The sequence below is a fragment of the Cyprinus carpio genome, chromosome A13 (genome assembly GCF_018340385.1).
Source record: "Cyprinus carpio isolate SPL01 chromosome A13, ASM1834038v1, whole genome shotgun sequence".
Lineage (NCBI taxonomy): Eukaryota > Metazoa > Chordata > Actinopteri > Cypriniformes > Cyprinidae > Cyprinus > Cyprinus carpio.
Genome location: NC_056584.1, coordinates 4,496,972 through 4,513,984, shown reverse-complemented (window position 1 = coordinate 4,513,984; position 17,013 = coordinate 4,496,972). Strand labels below are relative to the sequence as shown.

General features: G+C 35.7%; 1 protein-coding gene across 1 annotated transcript in view; it reads left to right on the top strand.

Moving 5' to 3' along the window:
• LOC109068549 (myomesin-2-like) overlaps window positions 1-12,418 on the top strand; it is a 36,530-nt gene extending 24,112 nt beyond the window's left edge. Inside the window, exons 25-36 of the mRNA XM_042768418.1 lie at window positions 569-713; window positions 829-891; window positions 1,395-1,462; window positions 1,545-1,658; window positions 3,118-3,205; window positions 3,309-3,347; window positions 4,326-4,431; window positions 5,161-5,324; window positions 6,866-6,902; window positions 7,053-7,075; window positions 7,171-7,226; window positions 10,212-12,418. Of these exons, the coding sequence (XP_042624352.1) occupies window positions 569-713; window positions 829-891; window positions 1,395-1,462; window positions 1,545-1,658; window positions 3,118-3,205; window positions 3,309-3,347; window positions 4,326-4,431; window positions 5,161-5,324; window positions 6,866-6,902; window positions 7,053-7,075; window positions 7,171-7,226; window positions 10,212-10,637 (1,329 nt within the window). The 3' untranslated portion in view covers window positions 10,638-12,418. The remainder of the gene's footprint in view (window positions 1-568; window positions 714-828; window positions 892-1,394; window positions 1,463-1,544; window positions 1,659-3,117; window positions 3,206-3,308; window positions 3,348-4,325; window positions 4,432-5,160; window positions 5,325-6,865; window positions 6,903-7,052; window positions 7,076-7,170; window positions 7,227-10,211) is intronic.
• The last annotated feature ends 4,595 nt before the right edge of the window (window positions 12,419-17,013 follow it).

Sequence of the window (17,013 nt, the reverse complement as noted above, 5' to 3'; positions counted from 1 at the left end):
ATGTGCATAATATCAGTATTATATCAGTTATCTGATTATTTAAGATGTATATATCGACCAATATAGTATATTTAATTATATATTCTAAATATCCTTTGCCACAAATCTTCACAAACACCAGTAATTTAATAACTGTTTCTTAAATGTAACCAATGACAGATCTAAAATTAAATATTCATTTTTGTGCTGGACATTATAATTGTGTGATTTTAGCTTTTAGTGTTTTTTTTTTTATGTATTGAATTTTAATCGGTTTAACTGGTTATTAGACATAATTATTTGCTTTTCGATATCAGCCAGCAATTGAATATTGGATGCATCCCTTTTATTGAAATGAAAAGACCAGCATGGGCTGGTTTTGTGTTGGATTACAGAATTTTCATTCTCAGTGAACTATCACTTTAAGCTTAGCTCCAACCTTTGCTGTGCAAGAAAACATAACCATTCCAAATAAATAGATTCAGCTCCATTGCAATACTGCCATCTGTTATGTTTTTCTGTTCGATTTGTGTGAGCCTCCTAAGAAAAGCCCAGGATAGAAATGTTTACCTCTCTGGCTTTTTCACAGCAAACTAAAATGAGTCACGATGCAGCTACGGGCATTATTGAGATGGTGATGGATCATTTTACTGACGACAGCGAGGGCACTTTCACCGTGCAGATCCAAGACGGCAGAGCCAAGGCCCAGTCCTCTCTGGTGCTGATCGGAGATGGTGAGAGCCAGCGTCGCTCTAGGGCTTCTGCAGCTCTCATCTTGAGAGACTGTGCTCTTCTGTTGAACTCTACTCACTGACCTCTTATAGTTCCTGCTTTATTTTCCTTTTCCAGCCTTCAAGGCAGCACTGGCTGAGGCGGAATACCAAAGGAGGGAGTACATTCGTGTGAAAGAGGGTACTGCACTCATCCTGTTGATGTAGCTGTTGAAATACACTTCAGACAGAGCGAATTAGACCCTGTGGTTTTGTAATCCATTCTTGGTATTTCTTTTTTACAAACAAGCTTTGCATTATATACAAAATCTCTTATTGGTTTCCTGCTGAAAAATTATTTGTAGTTTTTAATTGTTATTAATATTATTTAATTTCTGTCGTTTTTTTTTAATTTTTTTTATTTTTTTTTCAAACCTGTATGACTTGCTTACATAGAACATACAAGAAGAGATTTTTAATAATATGCCAGTCTCTCTTTTACACTGTAGATTCTTCTCAGAGTAGTAGATTTAGAAAAGGTGTAGCTTTGCACATGCCAAATTTTGTCACTCAGCTAAAACAGATAAAAACCATCTTGGTCAGGCTGTGAGACTAGCAAACCACTTAGGCTGGTTTGTTTGTTTATTTATTTTTTTTGTAGGGTTGCTCACTGATTCTTGGAGTTTTCTCATTTCTTTTTTTCAGGCCCTCACTTTACGGAGTTCCTCTCCGTTCAAACTGGGGATAATGCCTCTGTCACTCTTATTTGCAAGGCAAGTTGAATGGGAATGATTTAGTTAAAGCAAACTGAATGTCTTTGACTGACTGATGATATATTGGCATTTTTCCCTTCAGGTGGCTAATTTGAAGAAGGACTCTGTGTTCCAGTGGTATAAGGACGATGTAGAGGTGATTCCTGAGGTGCCCGCCGATTTGAGCTCAGGAGTCTGCAAGTTCCCCTTAACTAATGTGAGCACTCCATTAAACACGGGAGCTAAAAAATTATTTATCAATGTGGTTTTTAACTGTGCCAAAATTGCATATAATACGAAAGTTAACCAAAAAGCCTTAAATCACACATTGAAATATATTAAAAGAGTAGTTTACCTAAAATGTTATATTCCAGGTTATTTAATATTTCCAGTGAATACATAAACAATAGTTTTGTCATGACAACTCTCGGAGAGACATAACAATGTTTGTGTTTTGTCTTGGCGGAACAGACTTGCTACTGCCAATACATCCACAGACATGCTGCTGTGAGCATATAGGATATACTGCTGCTGCACATTTAACATATTAAATAGCATCCATATATAACATACATGAAATTACCCTGAAGCAAATCTACACAGGTGGAGCTGGGGAAGGTGGAGGGTTTCTTAAGCGTGCTGCAACTGCTACAGCAAGCACTAGCCAAGTATTTGAATGTTGAGCAGCTGACGTGAAAAGAAACCAGTTAGCTCCATCATGTGGATAATAATCAGATTGAGTTAGAATCTATAGGCCTGTGCCATCTTGAGTTTCATGACAGAACTTTGTATAACAATGATCTAAAAGCCTAACACATGGAACAAACCCTGGGCTAGATCATATTAGTATGAGTCATTAGCATTAGTGAATTTACTTAAAAAAATTACTTATGATGTCAACAAATAAATATGATCGAGGGGAAGCCTTTTCTTCTTCTCTTGAATGTTTTACTCTTCATGGTCTCTTAATATTGTGATTCTATACACATCTATATGGCTAATTGCAATTTATTAGTAGCATCTACAGTTGCTTTTTTCCATCATGTCCAGAGAACAGAACAGACCTGTGAGCCATTTATGGGTTCATGATGACTAGTTTAGTCAATAACAGACGTTTGTGTTTGTGTTCTTCATAATCAAAGTTTAAAATTTATCAAAAGTGCACTGAAGCATGGTTAACGCTAAGTGCCATAGCTACGGTTATTTCAGTAAAAAGACAAATAATCCCTGGTGGACTGTTATGGGTAATTGCTCTGTTTTTCTTCAGTCGATATTCTTCCCAGTTACAAAGTAAAACAGCTTGTGCAACTTCCATAAATACAAAGAAGCTTGACGTATGACAAAATTATAGTGTATTTGTTATAATCGCTCCTCACATCTTGCGAGAAATACCATAAGAACATTTCACATGAGAAATAACATTAAGAGTTTTTTACTCCCAGGGATTGAAACCAAGGGTCTCAATCAATTCAGTGCCATAGTAATTTTTTTGTAATGCTAGTTATTCTTTGTCATTTTTTGTCAGAATTATTTTTATGAAACTATATGAAATAGCTATAATTTACTCCCAAGACAATGTAGCACAAAAGCTATTCTGCCAGTGATGCTCTAAAAAAAGCATCACTCAGGTGGCCTGTTTTTGTGAGATGCTTCAATTTTTTATCCTGATATTGTAGTTCTCCAAGAAGGATGTGGGACTATATAAAGCAACCATCACTGATGACAGAGGCCAAGATGTGTCACAGATTGATATTTCTGGCAAAGGTACCGTCTCTCAGGATTGTCTTATCAAATATAGAAAATGTAAATGTGTGCTGGAAAATGTTCCATAAAACATGTATTAAAGATCTCTTTTTCTCGCCCACAGCTTTTGATGACATCATTAATGAGCTCAGTCGTATCGCTGGTGTGTATGACATGTATCAATGTATCAAAGCCAGCATGTCATTCCTTGTGTTAACATCAACTGATTTTAAATCAACCGTCTTCCACCCCTCTCTCAGTCTAAATCTGGCAATCTAACTTAAAATGATCCAGAACTTCAATTATGAACTTTTTATGGTTTCCCATAGTTCATTTTTAGTGCTGCGCTGGAGCAGTCAGGATCTTAGTGATGAATTGTTTGACTGTAAACCAAGGGAGACTCTGATACTCCTTTGCTAAAAAGCATGCATTGTTGGTGTTTAAGTGATTCTTCTGAAAACATATCCAGATAAAAAAAAGAGCATAAATAAGCATAATAGTAAATCCATCAAATAAAAATTCATATGCAAAGTAGATAAAAATACTATTACAATTATTTTATATAATATTTTTTGATTTTTTATGAGTATGATGTTTTAGTGTTTTTCAAAGAGTGTTTTAGAAATATGTTTTTTCAAGCGTGTCCAAACTTTCGACTTGTAAAATACACAACAATAATTTAAATAATATATATCATTTTTTGAGGATTGACCATCCATCCGGGGTGTTTCCCTGTCTTTGCCCTGAGATGCTTGGATAGGCCATAAAATCCCTACATAGAACAGAGTTTTGGAGAATTGATTAATATTACTTTTCCAATTACAATAACTTATGATTTTGAGGTAAAATATGTTTACACACAATTAATGTAAACTACAGCGGTTGACCAATTCAGTGCACTTCTACCCTTTTCAGTTTCCAGTGTACTAAAATAATTCTTAATCTTTATTCCAAAAAAACAATAAAATGAAAACAGTAGAAGGATCATTTTTGAAGAGAAAAACAGTTGTTCCTTGTCGCTGGGTGCCTACTTGAAAAATCTTGCATAAATAGCAAAGAAATCTCAGCTTTAACACATGGTGAATCACAGCAATGTTGGTGAATTTTAAGATCTCTTTCCTTCTTATTTGGACCTGGATAGGATCCAGCGCTGCTGAGTTGTCGATTCAGTGCACTGCGGAGGGCATTATGCTTCAGTGCCATATGAAATATTACACCGAGGAGATGAAGATCCATTGGAAACAAAAGTATGCACATTTTCCACTCTCACTTGAAACGATTTCCTAGAATAAAAAAAGATAAACAAACTTCATGTCCCCAGGCGTGACAACAACTCTACATGTAAACATGGTTTTCAGATTTTGGTCTTTAGTTTTGTGTTGTTTTAGTGTGAGGTGTACAAAATAAATGATTATTGATCTACAGGAAATTACAGGAATAAAGAGTCTGTCTTGTTCCTCGCTCTGTTTTCGATGCAAAACAAATCATTCTGATTGCAGTTGCCTAATGCTCTGCCCTGGAGGTGATTCAGTAGCATGTGAAATTCTAACGCAGTGAGAAAAGCCTCTTCCTGCTCGCATGGCTTCTCAAATCCCTGTATTAGCATTTTGAAGTGGCTATTCTGGGTCTTTCCTCCCCCTGTTGCACATTTTGAATCACACGCAGAGCAGGTATTAATGCAGGGGAAATTTCACATTCAGTCGTGACACAAAAAAAACGCCCGCCGTGCCTAATTTTACACTAGGGACATGCTAATTTGATGCCCCACTTTAAAAAAAGGCATGTCTAACGTTTTGAGAGCACTTACTCTATGGAAAATGAGCAAACAATTGAGCTTAAAAAGGGATTGGGATTAAACAGGCCTTCGGTGTAGCATGTTAAAAGCATGCTTGTGATCGTATTGGTTTTATCATTCTCTCAGTGATGAATAGATATTAATGGGCTTCTTTGCATTCATTTACTCTTTGTACTTCAAGGGATTCTAAAATCAGTGCATCAGAAAGGATGAGAATTGGTGGCAACCCAGCAATGGCAACTTTGGAGATAGTCGAGCCTACTGATAAGGATAAAGGAATGTACACTTTTGAGATTGTGGATCCCGAGAAGACGCATTCTCGTATCCTGGACCTCTCCGGAGAACGTGAGTTGTACAAACAAACCTATAGACTATACTCAACAAAACTGAGGTTGAAATTTGCACTCAATTTGTTTGGGTAGAATTCTTCCCATGTGTTGACTGAGGACCACCTAAATTTACCAGCTAAAATAATTTAGGTAAAGTCTAATTAACATTCGTCAATACATTACACAACTTATTACTTATAAAATGTGAGTAGTACGAACACTTGATTGTTATAATAGCTTCTAGCATAGCAAACGTTTGCACTAGGAAGTTACTCATCACTGCATTGATGTTAATGCAATTATCACTCACTGAATGGAGCAACATATACTATCAACTTAATTAATATAGCCACCCATAACCTTAACTACAAGCTCCACTCTTCAGCACAATGGTAACTTAACTGATCATTGAACACTACCAGGTCTTTCCCTTTAATCAAAACACTTCATCTCAGCATCTTAACACTTTCAACATTTATTCGTCTGATCCAACCCTGAATGATGAAGCATGCTGAGAAATAAATAAAAAAACACTGCCTTGTTTCAGTTTATGATACAAAAATTATTTTGTTAGTACCAGCCAAATTAAGTAAACTTCAGTTTTACATATTTAAGTAGATTGAACAATTAAATTAAGTAGAAACCAAATGTTTAGCAATTGTGTCACTTCATGTGCCCCATTTTATTAAATAAATTTAACAACCAGCAAAAAAAAAAAAAAAAAAAAAAAACTTCCTCCTCATTTAATTTTAATGGTCAGAGAGAGGGTTGTGAGTAGTCACAGCAAACGAAATAATTAACTGTTGGCATAAAACAACCTTTACTAAACATTATAATTGGACCTCAGGGGGGCGGGAGATATATGCAAAATGCATGATGCCTGAATGGGAGTATAGCGAAAAAGAACCCAATTACATTTTAACTTAATTGAGTATCAAGTGAAATACTTTAACAACAGCTCAAATACTTTTAACCTCACTACCAGAATCACCATTAATGAGAAAAACACATCAGTGTTGAAGGTGATGGCAAGACTGTCATGTTTTCGAAAAGTTTTTGTCCATTTTTTAAAGGCTTTTTCCACTCAGGAAAAACAAAGATGGTCAACTCAAACACATGTTCTGATATTGATCCCGTGTAGATGTGTTTATAATTATAACTATAAAGGCCACTGTTGCAGCTGCACACACAGTAGATGTATTTAGGGAAATCCAGGGAAGAAAAAATGCTGTCATAGTATCAAAGGTGCAGATACTGGCAGCGGTTTCAGTTAGTCAACAGACTGTTTGATGACAAACATAATCAAGGGCTGGTATCTGACAGGTCATGCGATTTGTCGAATGGTGACAGTAATGAGTAGGGGAAGAAGAGCTATTTCCAGCGAAGCAGGAAAACAATGCTATTAAAATAATGAGAGCTGATTTTCTTTTTATGCAATGCCTCCGGGACAAGACGCCGTGAATAGAGAGACAGTGCTGTTTTCCTTTTTTAAAAATTTGTATTCATGTTTTATATGTTCTTACTTTTATTCTTTTTTTTCTGTTTTCCCCCCTGTAGTCTACAACAACGCCTACGCAGAATTCCAGAGACTCAAGTAAGATAACCAGTGCATCAGACCACCACATGGCTTTCCACGTCCTAAATGTTTAGAGTTGCAAAGCATGTGAGCTGTACATCAGTGTCTGGGTAAAACATTAAGGTCTGCTAATGAACTCAACAATGCTATTCTTCTTTTGCCCTTCAGAGCGGAAGCATATGCTGAAAAGAGTAAGTATACTCAATCACTCCCAACCCTCTCGGGGGTCCTGCTTTGATATGTAATTATATTCCTAAAATTAACTTTGTGATGTTTTCACTGTCAGATCGTGGCAAAGTGATTGGTGGTCTTCCTGATGTTGTAACTATCATGGAAAAGAAGGTTTGTTTAAGCTGAAATTGGATTCTGATCTGACTTCCCTTTGAAGAAAATCATGTCAAGACCACAAAATATGCCTATACATACATACATACATACATATAATTCTATGGCGTGTGATGTGATATTGTGTGTATTGTATGTATTGTATTGCTTGTAATGGAGTATTGTAATTTTGTAACAACATCCTGCCCAGAGACTGCAGATGCAAATTAACTCTGTAGCTAACTCTCGCATATTCCCTGTTAAATAAATAAAATAAACTAAACTAAATTATATATATATATATATATATATATATATATTAAATTTAGTTTAGTTATTATTGTTTTATAAAGCTATAAAACAATGCAAATGAGAATAAAAATGATGTTTTTTTATGTTGTAAACTATCCCCAAATCTTATATTTGAGCTTCTTCAAAGTCATCACCCTTTGTCTAGATTCCAGCTCTGCTTATTCTGGACTTTCTCTCAACTAATTTCATGAAGTGCTTTCTGGGATGCTTTTTAAACAAATTTTGCAGGTGTTCACATGTATGCTGGACATTTGTTGGCTGCTTTCCCCTCACTATCTGCTCCAACTCATCCAATAAAAATGGGTTTGTGATGTTGGCACAATTTATATTTGTCTACAAACCTAATTTCAGGGATTTAAGCAAACGCATTTAGATCAAAAGGTTTTTAAGACCATAAGAAACTAATTCAGCTTAGTGTCCAAACTTTTACTCTGCCAAACTGGTAAGATTTGGCATGAGGTTGCATCCAATCTTTCAACTACAATGTTTTGACCACACCAGTAAAGCTGCTAAACTCGATTTTGCATTATATGCACAGTAATAGCTTGAAATGGACCATTTACTTGAAGCAATCTACTAATAAACTACTAAATAATTATATCAGAAACCAATGGAAGAACATGTTCATCCACCGAGACAGATGGTCCAACAAAAGCAACTTTATAGCTCAAATAATGAGCTAGTTTTCACAGAATAATTTGAGATATTTACCCAAAGACCCACAGACTTACGGTGACTTATGAATCCTTACTGTAAAACAAAGTTAATCTAACTAGAAGAAAATTAGTCATCAACAATAGGATCATTTAGACAACTTGCTAAAAATGTATTTAAATAATTAAAAGATTTTTACTGAATAATTATTGTAAGTGCCATATTAAAATAATGGGTAACACTTTACTTTAGGGACCAGTTCTAACAATTAACTAGTTGCTTATTAGCATGCATATTTCTAGCATATACTGGCTGTTTATTAGTACATAGAAGGAAATATTAATGCCTTATTCTGCATGACCATGTTTTAGATCCCTTAATCCTACCCCATACCTAAACTTAACAATTACTTTACTTAATTTTTATATTAATCAATTTTTTTAGTTTATTGAGGCATAAGATGTAGTTAATAGTTAGTTAATTGTGAGAATTAGTCCCCAAACTTAAGTGACCAAACTATGCACTTCACGTTCGTGCTTAGAAACCCCCAGAACACTGTCCCCATAGACATCCATTGAATGTGCTTTACCTTAGCCATGATTTTTGTTTGTTTTTAGAAACAGAGCAATGAGTCAACATTATTTTCTGTGGTAATCAACATAATGCCTCAAATTTTGTCAGTAGACCTAAACTTGGAGAGCTGTAGCCAATGCATTAGTGATCTGTATTGCCGCAGGCAGTCGTGCCGGTGAGTGCCGTTCTGCGGCTTTTCACTTCAGCCCTGGGAGTGTGCGCTGGAGGTCGTCATACTCCTCCGCTCCCTAAGATCCATGTCCATTGTCTTTGGCTTCATAATCCATTGCTTGCAAGCAGCGTGAAGCCAGCTTGGGGAATATGGTGTATTCTGCCTCTGAAAGGATATTGGTGGGATTAGGATTCGCCTGAATAGTTGATGATGGAAACACCCAGCATTCTTTTCTCTTTCAGATCAAATAAACATAGCAGGTCAGTGGCTCTCAAATCCATTAAAACAGTGGTTTTCAATCTAGGTCCTGGGGACCCACCCCTCTGCACATTTTGTGTGTCTCCCTTATTTAATACACCTGATTTAGATCACCTCCATGAACTGAACTGGGTGTCAGATAAGAGGGACATATAAAATGTGGAGAGCGATGGGTCCCCAGGACCAGGATTGAAAACCACTGCATTAAAGCAAACATGAGGTGAACTCATGTGGGAGACGAGACCTTTCACATGATGTCTTGCAGAGGTCACATACACACTGGTTTTCCAGGGAGAGCTCCCCACCGCAGGGCTTGGTACTGTATATTTTAGTTTTCATTGAGCTGCTCTTCTCCCTAAAAAGCCCAAATGATTCACATTGTTGAAATCCATTATGGTGAAATATGTCACGTAAACTGGAAAAAAATACAACTGTGGCAAAATAGAAGCAACATAAATCTAAAAACAGCATTAGATTTATGCTGTCATGTACAGGCTAGAAACATTCTTCAGAAATTGGTTTCTCACTGTAAAATTTTTAAGGTGAAGAAATGCAGCAAGAAGGTATAAACCAACAAATTAATAAAAGGGTCATTCCTGTTCTGCAGTACATTTTAAATTTATTTATGTGTTAATTTCCGGAAATATTTTAATGAAAGGGTTTCAGAAAAAAATGATATGGTCACTTTATAAATGATAATTTGTCTATATTCACTTAATTTGAATTAACATTAATGATATATATAGAGAGAGAGGGAGAGAGAGATATATAGATAGATGTAAAAAAATGGATATATGTAAAATATCAAGTATATATAAATTTATTCTATATGTTAAAGAGAGATACATAAGATTTTTAGTTGCCATTGCACCATCAGAATTTCTTATTATCATTCAGAATTATGCGCATCTGCTTAATGTAGTCAATGCTATTTCTCATATTTATGCCTTTAGCATGATAATGTCAACCTACTTCCTCTGAGGATGCTTTTAGAAGAAATATGCGTTTATGCATTTGTCTTTTATTTCCTTCAGACTCTGAGTCTGACCTGCACAGTCTGCGGTGACCCCAAACCTCTGGTCAGCTGGTCTAAGAACGAGCAAGAATTAGAACTCAGTGATCAGTACGTCATAGCCTTGGACTCGGGCAAGTTCGCCAGCCTCACCATCAAAGGCGTGTCCCTGGAGGATTCCGGCAAGTACACCATGACGGTCCTAAACAAGTATGGCGGCGAGTCGGTGGACATCATTGTCAGCGTGTACAAACATGGCGACAAGATTCCAGACGTCAAACCCACACCCTTGCCCAAAAGGATCATGCCTCCCACAGTTCCCATCGAAATTCCCACTGTGAAGTCTGCCGCCCCTGCTGCGGCCAAGTCTCCAGCTCCTCCCCAAAATGCCAAATCCTCTGCACCACCCCGTGGCATGAAGTCCCCCACTCCCACCAGGAAGAAGTAACAGCACACCTCTTTCCTCTTGTTCACCCCAACAGCACAAAAACACCTAGATTAACATTTCTGGTAGGAAATATCAGTGTTTGCAAGGCAGCAAAGGAAGTTTAGGTTTGGATTTTGATTTGGTGTAAAGATAATGCCGTTTTTCCACCATCATGACACAGCACATCTTGTTTTCTCCCGTCTGTAAACAGGAATCAGCATAGATTTTTGTGATGAATTCTGATGAATCCGATGAATCACATACTGCCTAGGATGCCTGTGCATACTACATTTATTTGAAACTTTTAAAACCATTAAAAAATATCTTCTGTATCGCATGAATTAAATTCGTACTGGTTACTGTCACTTGACCTACCAGCATCAATGTCATTGCTTCACTGCCATTCACAACTTATCTTCTATGGCTTCTTGGGATTGAGTCCATCAAATGTGCACTCTAGATTCTTGGTAGTTAAAGTAGGTAATCTTAGTACTTTTTCAAATACTATAAATTTGGACATACTACTCTTTTGGTGTACTGATTTTCGCATTCTATGGAAGTAGTAGTATTCCACTAGAATGCAAGTAGGCATATTCCGATTCAGGGTTGTTTAAGCATTCAGACTAGCTCAACACATCAACTTTTGCACAACCAGTGTTTTGAGTTTAGGGTGGGGTTATTCATTTGACTAATAGAAGATGGGAGGAGTGCTTGAAACATGGTTGAAAACTATTCCATTTGGTGGCACTAATGATGCAGACCGTTTTCAATCCAGTATGCAAAAATAAGTAAATAAATAAAAATACACTGAAATGACCTAAAATGATCTAAAAGCAAATTGCAGAAATACTTAGGTTTGAGGTTTAAAACAAAAGCTTAGGGATTCAGTGATATTAAATTCCTGCCTGCTACCAATATGCTGATAATTATTTTGATGTTATGACTAATAACCAATAAATAATTTATAGTAAAATTGTATTTTGTGTAATAAATAAATAAACACACTGAAATAAAATCAACAGGTTAAGTGAATTTAGAAATCATCTTCATATTAAAAATTAAAATAGGAAAGACTAAATTATCAGTTCTATTAAAAAATAACGTTAAGTGAGCATTAGAAGATGGCAAATTTAATCTAAAGACAGAAATTAGTCAAAAGTGAACGTGCACAAATAATATCCAATATTGATCAAGACCAAAAAAATAAAAATAAAAATATGTAAAAACCTATAATATCAACAGATATGTTGTACATCGTTAAAACTCTAACCAGAATAACTGAAGAAAATCAATATTATGCTGCCTTGCAAACACTGTGATTGAACTGTAGTGCATAAATCAATGAATAAAGAAACTAGAATTGTAAAGTAGATAGTATTTTTCACCCAAAATGCATCATCGTATCATAAAATGAGCAAGCATCAAGTATGAAAAGAAAGAGAGTAGGAAGTATGTGTGAGGGAGGGTGGGGCGAGTTATATTTAGTGCCACGAAAAAAATGTGTGAAACAGTTTGTCATCTGGGTTGCCTAAGCTGAGTGGGCCTCTAATGAATTTGGCTCTCTCTCCCCTGAGGTGCTTAGAGGGAAAGCTTTGATGTTAGTTTATTAAATCTCTGTTTAAAAGCTGCTCTTTCAGTTAGCCACTGGAATCCGGAGGCTTTTTTGCTTTCTCCGGTGGATGGATGGCCTGAGAGTGCAGGACCTCCACTTAGCCCCCAGCAGCATCAGTGCTCCTCTCAGCCTCATCTCACTTCCTCGCCTTTTTCTCCTGGTTTTGTGTTAATAAAAGAGTTGGAAATCACTACCCGTGTCATCCCTGCCTTTACATCGTACACAAACACAAACACACACACACACACACACACACACACACACACACACACACACACACACACACACACACACACAATGATATTAAAATATGAATGTGATTACAGAAGCTACTGGCCAATCTGAAACGCATCAGCACTTCTCTTCGGCTCTTGGGCCAGTTGTACTTCACAAATCATTTCATGTATATTGAACACCTAGCTTGAGGTGCTTTGCTGCCAAGAATGCACCACTACTTCCTAATTCACAATGGATGACTTGGCAATTTGGATTGCCTGGCAAATCTCCAATCAGAATCACTTTTACCTCTTTTGAAATAAATGCATTTGGTTTACAGTGGCCACAAAGTGGAACTTAGACTACTCTGAAAACCACTCTTAAACCAAGTAGACACAAATACTGCTAGATCATTTCTCTTCACTTTTCTTCATCAGTTTTGTTCACTGACTTTTAATTAACTGGCAAGCCGATGATTTTTAGTGAAAGTATGAAGACAGTTCTCCTCAAGTTCAGACAAGTGTACTGTAATTTATTAAAGTAAATAAGAACATGATCCATCAAAGTTTCACAACTACAAAGTGGTATTTTGTCTTCATTTTGAACAGTACATCTACTGTTTTATTATCTAAAAGCCCAACGAACCTTTTTTGTTAAATGTTTGCATGAAAAGTGCGCTTGTGCTAGCAAATTGCTAGTCAATTTCAAAAATAATTACAAAGAAAAGGCAGCTAACACATTAAAATTGGAAGTATTTCTACTAATAGTAATACTACTACTCCGGCTAGTTTCTTGTAAAACATACTCCAATAACCTGTTTTATTTTGTAACTTTATTAAAAAAGAAAAAAAGTGTGGTTTAACTCTTTTTGGGGCCGCTGTATCTATATGCTCCCAATGATGCTTTTCATTATTTAAATATTAAAGTAATGAGTTCATATTTATAATGCTAACAAGCAGTGACACTGTTTAATTTTTTAATTTATTTTTTTCTGATTAAATGACTTTAGTAATCAGTTCACTTCAATAGGAATTTTATTGGAATAATTAAAAAGTAGGAAATTGAACTTGTTTTGATTTCGAAATGACTTTAATTAAAACATGAAATTTAATCAGTGGGATTTTTTGCTTTGAACTCACAGATTTCTAAGGCAACTGACAAACTCAACAAATCACTTCCAAGACATGAGAAGCATCAGTTCATAATTTTATGCAACAAAAAGCATTGGCAATATCACACGCAGCCTGAAAATGCCACTCTTGCATGATAGATGATCCGCAGTGAATTCTAATGGAGTCATTGTTGTAGTTCTGTTGCTGACCAACAACAGCAACTTGCACGGCAGAGACCACCAAACACAAATCTGGAAGACTGAACACCACATGGTGGCACTGGTGTCCCAGTACGAAATCTCTGCAACCTGCTGTCACCCAACGGAAGAAAAAAGACACAATACCAGATTACTGTGCCCGGTTATATATAGCTAAATACAGTGTGTGTGGGTGTGTGTGTGTTTGTATATATATATATATATATATATATATATATATATATATATATATATAAAATATATATATATATATATATATAAATTTTTTTTTTTTTTTTTTATATATATATATATATATATATTATTTTATTTAAAATCAGAGGAACTTATATTTTAATCAAAACAGCTATTAATGTAAATTTAAAATGTCTTTTGTAAGAACTAAAACCCATCTAAATTAATAATTTATTTTATTATTTTTTTTGCATTTTTATGACAGTAATGAATATATATATATATATATATATCTATATATATATATATATATATATATATATATATATATATATATATATATATAGATATATATATATAAATATATATATATATTCTTTTTTTTTCATATTTGTTTCAACATTGTATGCATGTAAAACGCATTAAGACTTGTGCAATGGTCTGAACTGATTCAGGGTAATGAATGAAATTTACCAACATCTTTTAACATAATTTTTACTTCTGAATTTAAGGGAGTCTGCATACTAGAGTTTACACTGGGTAAACAAATGGTAGCAAATCCATTGTCTGCAATGTGGAGGATGTGTCGCTTGCTATTTACTAATAAGTTGAGAAACAAAAGTTTGGTTATGCTTTCAGAAATCCGATTAATTGTATTTCCACTTCATTTCAAATTGATCTTTCCTTTTCTTTACTGTGTAGATGCTCTAAATCAAAGCTACTAAAACATCTCTTTAATTCGTCGATAATATGATACAAATCTCTTTTTGCATCTAAGAATAATAGTCCTGAGTAAATGATGTCTTATTGTGATCTTTTTATTTTATTTCATTATTTTGTTTTATTATTTATCAGTTGGTCACTCTTACATATTTATACACACAAGAGGATATTCAGTTGGTCACTCTTACATATTTATACACACAAGAGGTACCCAGCACGTAAATTGAAAAAGTTATAACTCTAGCATATCATTGAAGAGCCCCTTGGGAATCCCACAACAAAAAAATATACATAATAGAATCTGAGACTACTTTGAAGTAAAGAAACTTTGCTATTGTTATCACTGCCGAGTGCACACAGCATTTTCACTGGCAGATAATCTGAGTGTGGGTGAGCGTGCTTTGAAGATGTGCTAGCTTCCACTGCACTGAGCAAAAAAGAAAGCCATGCTAACAGAAAATGTTGAGATTCTTATAAAAACGAACTGTGAGGCTCGTCAGCTGTTCGCAATACACCATGTTTCATTAGCAAAAATGAAAAGTTCCTCTCAAACTTTACACATTCATGGAGATGAAGACAAAGACTACAGTTTTTCTCATTTCTTTTTTTGGCTTGTTATAACATAGAAGAACCCATGAATTGATTTGAAAAGGAAAGTGTTTTGTTCTTCAGCTTCTTCTATGTTGACCATGGAGGTATGTAATACCTGGAAAAAGCCATTTGTTAGCCTTTCCTCATGGGAACTCAGTTATAAATAAAAGTTTGTTTTTAACTAATCCCCTGAGCGATTAGCGACTATAATAAAAAATAATCATAATAAAATAAACACTGCAAGCTTGTCTTCTAAGGAGTTTTAGAATGTAGTTGAAAAGTTCATTTATTTCAGTAATTCAACTCAAATTGTGAAACTCGTGTATTAGATACATTCAATGCACACAGACTGAAGTAGTTTAAGTCTTTGGTTCTTTTAATTGTGATGATCTCAATGAATTAGAATATGGTGACATGCCAATCAGCTAATCGACTCAAAACACCTGCAAAGGTTTCCTGAGCCTTCAAAATGGTCTCTCAGTTTGGTTCAGTAGGCTACACAATCATGGGGAAGACTGCTGATCTGACAGTTGTCCAGAAGACTATCATTGACACCCTTCACAAGGAGGGTAAGCCACAAACATTGATTGCCAAAGAAGCTGGCTATTCACAGAGTGCTGTATTCAAGCATGTTAACAGAAAGTTGAGTGGACGGAAAAAGTGTGGAAGAAAAAGATGCACAACCAACCAAGAGAACCGCAGCCTTATGAGGATTGTCAAGCAAAATGGATTCAAGAATTTGAATGAACTTCACAAGGAATGGAGTGAGGCTGGGGTCAAGGCATCAAGAGCCACCACACACAGATGTGTCAAGGAATTTGGCTACAGTTGTCGTATTCCTCTTGTAAAGCCACTCCTGAACCACAGACAACGTCAGAGGCGTCATACCTGGGCTAAAGAGAAGAAGAACTGGACTGTTGCCCAGTGGTCCAAAGTCCTCTTTTCAGATGAGGAGTTTTGTATTTTATTTGGAAACCAAGGTCCTAGAGTCTGGAGGAAGGGTGGAGAAGCTGATAGCCCAAGTTGCTTGAAGTCCAGTGTTAAGTTTCCACAATCTGTGATGATTTGGGGTGCAATGTCATCTGCTGGTGTTGGTCCATTGTGTTTTTTGAAAACCAAAGTTACTGCAACCGTTTACCAAGAAATTTTGACCAGCTTTTTGAAGATGCTGATTTCATTTTCCAGCAGGATTTGGCACCTGCCCACACTGCCAACAGCACCAAAAGTTGCTTAAATGACCGTAGTGTTGGTGTGCTTGACTTGCCAGCAAACTCACCAGACCTGAACCCCATAGAGAATCTATATGGTATTGTCAAGAGGAAAATGAGAAACAAGAGACCAAAAAATGAGATGAGTTGAGCTGAAGGCCACTGTCAAAGAAACCTGGGCTTCCATACCACCTCAGCAGTGCCACAAACTAATCACCTCCATGCAACGCCGAATTGAGGCAGTAATTAAAGCAGAAGGAGCCCCTACCAAGTATTGAGTACATTTACAGTAAATGAACATACTTTCCAGACGGCCAACAATTCACTAAATTTTTTTAAAGTTTTTTTTTTTTATTGGTCTTATGAAGTATTCTAATTTGTTGAGATTGTGAATTGGTGGGTTTTTGTTAAATGTTAGCCAAAATCATCACAATTAAAAGAACCAAAGACTTAAACTACATCAGTCTGTGTGCATTAAATTACCACACCATTTATAATTAATACACCACTTTCACAATTTGAGATGAATTACTGAAATAAATG